Below are 6,648 nucleotides of genomic sequence, written 5' to 3'. Positions count from 1 at the left end.
AGTCCCAAAGCTTTAGAAATGGCTTAATAACCTTTACCAGACTGATAGATCTCAATTACTTCTGTTCTCATTTGTTCCTGAATTTCTTTGGATCTTGGCATGATGTCTAGCTTTTGAGGTGCTTTTGGTCTACTTCTCTGTGTCAGGCAGCTCCTATTGAAGTGATTTCTTGATTGAAACAGGTGTGGCAGTAATCAGGCCTGGGGGTGGCTACGGATATTGAACTCAGGTGTGATACACCACAGTTAGGTGATTTTTGAACAAGGGGCAATTACTTTTTCACACAGGGCCATGTAGGTTTGGATTTTTTCTCCCTAAATAATAAAACCATCATTTAAAAACTGCATTTTGTGTTTACTTGTGTTATATTTGACTAATGGTTAAATGTGTTTGATGATCAGAAACATTTTGTGTGACAAACATGCAAAAGAATAGGAAATCAGGAAGGGGGCAAATAGTTTTTCACACCACTGTATATATACACATATATATATATACACACATATATATATATATACACATATATATATATATATACACACATATATATATATATATATATATACACACATATATATATATATATATATATATATACACATATATACATACACATATATATATATATATATATATATATATATATATATATATACACATATATATATATATACACATATATATATATATATATACACAACAGTGACAAAACAATTACATTCACAATCATGTTACGTTATTTTCAAAATGTTTCCTTTTCTTTTTCATTGCTTCTTTAACACACTACTTCTCCGCTGCGAAGCGCGGGTATTTTGCTAGTAAATTAATAAATCTCTATTTTATAGAGAGCCATAAAAGAACAACCCCATAATTAAAACTGCAATAATGTGCCAAAAATTTAGATGGCCATATTATATTGAGCCAGGCCCAAGCAAATTTTCTTTTCAGTGTCAAAAATTAAAACAAGACAAAAACCAAGCCCAATTCTGCTGGCTCTGCTATAAGACATCCACTAAACAAATTCCACTTTCCAAACATTAATGCCCTAAATAATTTTGTAGTTTAAGACATACTGTACTGTGTATAATGAAATAAAAGAAATCACACCTTGGAGATGGAGGAGGACAGGCTGTTTCTACAATTTGAGTCTTCTTAGCATCTAACAGCTGGAATTCAGCTATAAGTGATTCAAGGTCCTCCTGTTTAAAATATCAGCCAAAAGACTAAAGTTATTTATTTATCAGTCATTAATTCTAAAACATTGATATAATGAGATATAATGAAATATATATATATATATATATATATATATATATATATATATATATATATATATATATATAAAAAATCAGAAAACATAATAAAACCTAATAAGTCATCCAGGTGTTAATGTAAGAGGACTGTTAGTTCTCAAGTAGATTTTTTTCAAACGCAGGGTAATGTCAATAACCATATAAATGTAATGTCCTTCCAATTTTGGTATGTGGAACATAATGATTTAGATGTTTTAAACCTCCAATATGAATACAATTTGAAATTGAGATTTTAATTAGCAAAAATGAAAAAAATCTTTGATATAAAAGGTTTTAAATAACCAAACAAAGAATTTAAGTAAACACATATGTAATTATGGTCCGTTAGTGGTTGTTGTGGCAGTTAAGAAAAATGTGGTTATTTTAAGCATTATTGTTAACAACAATTTTGTAACAAGAGTTGTAACAAATACTAATTATCACTTCATATTTTATATATACTTTCTAATTTAACATTTACTATTCAGAGGGTGGATGTAGAGGTGGTGCGCTCCTACAAGTACTTGCAGGTCCACATCAGTGACAGGTTGGAATGGTCTCTGAACAGATACAACAAAGGGCAGAGTGAGCTCTTTTCTTAAGAGATTATGTTCCTTCAGTGTGAGCTGTGACATCCTTCACAAATCCTCTTCTACTCTGTGATAGTTAATATGATTTTCTATGCTGTGATGTGCTGGGTTGGTAACATCACTTCAAGAGAGGACCATAGAATCGAAAAGCTAATTAAAACAGCTAGGATGCACTCTACACCTCCTGGAGCCAGTGGCAAATGAGAGAATTAAAACAAAATTAAGTGTCATTGTGAACAATTCTGCACATCCTCCCTCTGATAACGCTAACAATAAACCATTTCAGCCTTACAGAAGAGTGTCAGGAAATGCTACTCTGGCTTCTTTATCCATCCATCCAAAATACCCCTATATAGCAGCTCACTGTGGCTGTGACTGCCAAGTGGGAAGATTTCTTTCTTTTTTAATGTTCTTCTTTTCAAGACATCCTACTATTTGTTAACACCATAGTGTTTGTGCATATTTATTTTATTGGAGCTTTTATAAGAATCTAAATTTCCCTCTGAGGCCAAATAACGTTCATCAATAATTTTGGGAAAACTTGAGACTCTTTGTTGCGATAACAGCATCTAACCAACACTGTATCCTTGTTTAAAATAAGGCAGGGTAGAAGGTGGCTTGAAAAGATACCCTTAGTTTTGCTATTCTTCCTGCCTTTTGTGAAAAAATGACAAGAATAAAAAACTGAACCTTTTATTACCCAGTAGTGTTTTATCTTTGCCTCCTGCCCTCTAGGAATTTCCGAAAAACGGGTTACAGCACCACTTGGTATAAGGATACCTTTAATCAACAAGTAAAAGTATTACTCAAATGACCAGCGCAAGATTATTTTTCTCGTATATTATTAACATGTGCTGCAAACAATGTATGAGGCTGTACTCACTGTTTTTGTGCATTTTGTTGGTACTATACTAGTGGCACTTCTTTGTGGCAAACAAGCAAGTAAGAACTGTACGGTGAACACATGACTTGAACTTGAACAATGGCTAAAAGCCCTGTTACCATTACTGCAAATTATGTCCAAATCACGAAAACCATACTGCTTAAACTTTAAATCGTTTTTACAAACAAAATATCTAATTATTCATAAAAAAAACTTTGCTTTTCAATTACCTTTATATCGTGTTCAATAAAAACCACACATACCGACAAAAACGTTGTTCATGAAGTCAAGTGAAACAACTATTCTGTAAAAGTGTCAAACTTGACTTAAATCTTACCTCCTCTTGCTTTGACCGCTTTGAGACTTTTTTCTCCATCTTTGCTGCCGTTTTTTCAGCGCCTTTCACTTTTTTCTCCTTTTTGCCCTTTTTGCCCATATTTCCAGAAGTCTTCCACTGCTGAGGACGTACAACTTTACAGAATGCAAACCTCAAAGTCTTCACGTGGACGGTACCGAAAAAAAAACAACTTCTACTTCCTGTAGACTTAATGAACAGTTCCGGCAGCGCATTCTTTAGACGTCATCGAAGCACGAGGTAGACACGCTTTCCTATACTGTACGTTCATTGATGATACACTGTTACTTAACCGATTCACGCCATTTCACTGCCATATTTCAATACCGTGTTTCGTTTAAAGAAGAAAATGTCAATCGAGAACATAGATTAACTCAAGCGAAGCGCTAGTTAGAAATAAGAAGTAGACGGAGATGTTATGTTAGTAAAAATATTGATAAGTAGAGACTGGGGATACAAAGTATGCACATAGTTGCTAATATACAGTATGTATAATGTAATTATTTTACTAAAATGACTGGTAGTTTATTCAGTGTTATATTGTTACAAATATAAATCATGGAAAGTTTGTGCAGTGTACAGTATCTGATTTTTTTTAAATACATTATTTTATCTCTTTAATGTTTTGTCAGTGATTTTGTTATATAATCCTACAATCTGTAGGATTAAAACTGTTGTAGAGGTAATAATGAATACGGAAAATGTAAGGTTTAAATTCAGTAATTGTGGAGAGAAAAAGTAATAAAGAGACGAGCATCAGTTACAATATGAAAATATATACGATTGAAACAGGGCGAAATTACCAATAAGATTATGCATTAAAGTTTAGTTTAATAACTCAGAAGTTAACAATACGTGCAAGTTACCACTGGATGTTTTGCAGTAAACAAGGTTAACTTTGATTAATTTATTTTTGATTATTATGCAATTAGGCTGGGCAGGACTACAGTCTTGAGTGTATAGGGCAAACAGCAATGTACTTAGCACGCAGGCTTGTGGGGAGCCGGTACTGAGTGAGCAAGTTGAGGAAAAGTGGGAAAGTAGTTTAGACAGTTTACTAACTATGATATCCAGAATAACTGTATTAAAAGCTGAGCTATAGCCAATAAAAAGCATCCTTGCATGCTCCCCCGGGGTTCCAAGTGGCTTAGCGCAGTGTGGAGAGCTTTGGCTATGGCATCCTCAGTGGACCAGTTTACTATGTAAGCAAATTGTGGGTGTCAGAAGTGGGAGGGAGACAGGCTTTGATGTAGTGTGAAACCAACCTCTCGAAGCATGTAATATGTATGTTTGTGTTCAGACTCAAAAGCTGCCAGAATGTTAGCCCAAAATGGATAATCACTATAAAACCCGATGTTTTTCAAAAAATTCTGCATTTATGTTTGATCTTAAATAAACAAGGTTTTCATGGTCCTCACACGAAAAAGCAGTTTGAGAACATGAGATAAAAGAAAAACCACAATATTCTGGAAGTGTTTTTTTAAGATTCCAGCACACACGGATATAGGTGGCAATGAAGTTACACCCAAGTCTTTCTAGAACTGGGATAGTTAATGCAGAAATAAAAATTGAGTTTTCTCTGAGTTGGGAATTGGGGAGCAAAAGAGGATGAGTTTGAAGCTCAAAACTTTATTCATTCGGATACTTTAATTGGAAAACAATGGATGTAGGAATTTGTAGTAACTAGTAAGTAGGCATACAACTGTATGCTTTATTTTAGCTTAAAAAGATAAACATTTGATGGCAACTGTAATGTATATTGGGTAGCTGAACCAGTAATACATTATTTTGTATTGTAAGTATAACATTATGACTGAATTAAAGTGGAATTTTCCAGTTTTCCTTAAAAAGCATTTTGGCCGGACTCATTCACTGCATGTGGTGTTATAAAAGTAAAATTTCTTCTCCAGCAGTGCTTACAATAGATGGATTGAAGTTGAGTTAAGTGATGATTTAAATAGTTTATTGAGTGATTTCTTTTAGTACCGTAACTAATTAAAATTATTCCTGGAAAGAAAATGGTTACTTTCAATTATTAGTACAGTGAGGTTAACCTATTGACTCAACAGAAGAGGGTAAGTATTTTTTTTTAAGTTAGACAGGATAGGTACTCATCATAATTGTAATTTCTTGCATGCTGTGAGACAAAGGGCTCCACTACCTTTTTGCTCTTTGTAAATCTTGAGCTGATAGGAAGTAGTGTACCAAAGTTTATCCCAAAAAAGGCATAAACAAAATTGCATTATTTCACAAAATCATTGTCATTATACAAATATGATTGCCTTATTTTGCAGATTTATTGTAGCACTTGGAAAATATGATTATGTCAGACACATCTAGCACCTATCTTAGAAGCAATGGGATTAAGACTTTAAAAAACTCATATTACACCTAGAAACACATTTCCAATCCCATAACAGATGCATTTTGGTATCTGTATTTTACCTAACCAACACATGTTTGGAACAAAGGCAAAAGTTCAAAATACAAAAATGAAACCGCATAGATACATGGAGAAATCGAAAGCTTCTTAGACAAAGTAACTAGCCTAAAAATTGAACAACACAATTTATTTTTTGTATAGACCAAAATCACACAAGGAGTGACTCAATGGGCTTTAACAGGCAGTGGCGTAGCTAGGAGGGGGTGGTCCGCCCCAGGCGGCACATTTTTGGGGGCAGCATTATTGGCTACAAGACTCAGTACAATTTGTGTGTAAGCAGCAGGGTTTGGAAAAATATCACTCATGTATGAAAAAAGTCAAATTCTCTGATTTTTAACCACAAATGCTTGAAAAATAATGTTCAGACTGTCCTTCTGCATCAGACACAGCAGTTGAAATGTATGAGGCAATGACAAAAATAAACATAAATGCTACACCGATAATAATTTCTAGGAAGATAAACAACTAATTTACAATTTATAATTTTGTTTTCGTTATTAATCCGAATGCATTCTTGCTCTGTGCAGAAAACATCCCCACCTATTACTTTGGTTCTGGTTTTCGTAGCGTAATTATATTAAACTAATAATAAGAACACGGCTTATCAGTGCGTCTATACTATATTCTTGTCTAGTTGATGCTTATAAATGTATATAAAAAATTATTGCTGATTCTTTATATATGAATAAATCTATGCAAAATGTATCTTAATTTTTCTCTATATGTCATTTTAATTTTCTATTTAAATAGTTTAACATATTCAGATATGTTGGAGGGCGGCAAATTGAAGCCCCCCGAGCGGCACGAACTCGAGCTATGCCACTGTTAACACGTTCCCCGAGGTCAAGGGGGGGCGCGCCCCACTATTTGAGAAGCACTGCCCTAGGCAGACAATAAAATACTCCCCCAAAAAACCCTTGTAGGGAAAAAAATGGAAAAATTCTTGGGGTAGGTAATTCTGAGAGAGACACTTATCCAGGTAGGTTGAGCATGTGGTAGGTGTCAAAAAATGGGGTCATTACAATGCACAGAACAGGACACAAGTAATCGTCTTTGTAGATCTAGATGGACAATCTATCATTACC

The 6,648-nt window shown here is 33.9% G+C and overlaps 1 protein-coding gene across 2 annotated transcripts in view; it reads right to left on the bottom strand.

The window, feature by feature from the left end:
* Positions 1-3,335, bottom strand: part of klhdc4 (kelch domain containing 4) — a 107,979-nt gene extending 104,644 nt beyond the window's left edge. Inside the window, exons 1-2 of one of the 2 annotated variants that reach the window (XM_039763532.1) lie at positions 3,103-3,335; positions 1,108-1,199 (exon numbers count right to left, since the gene is read on the bottom strand). In XM_039763532.1, coding sequence (XP_039619466.1) covers positions 1,108-1,199; positions 3,103-3,201 — 191 coding nt within the window. In that variant the 5' untranslated portion in view covers positions 3,202-3,335. The remainder of the gene's footprint in view (positions 1-1,107; positions 1,200-3,102) is intronic. The other variant, XM_039763531.1, reaches the window with a different exon arrangement.
* Positions 3,336-6,648: the final 3,313 nt, after the last annotated feature.

The sequence above is a fragment of the Polypterus senegalus genome, chromosome 9, assembly GCF_016835505.1.
Source record: "Polypterus senegalus isolate Bchr_013 chromosome 9, ASM1683550v1, whole genome shotgun sequence".
Taxonomy (NCBI): Eukaryota; Metazoa; Chordata; class Cladistia; order Polypteriformes; family Polypteridae; genus Polypterus; species Polypterus senegalus.
The sequence above is the reverse complement of the archived record's forward strand: the minus strand, read 5'-3'. Positions and strand labels throughout refer to the sequence as shown.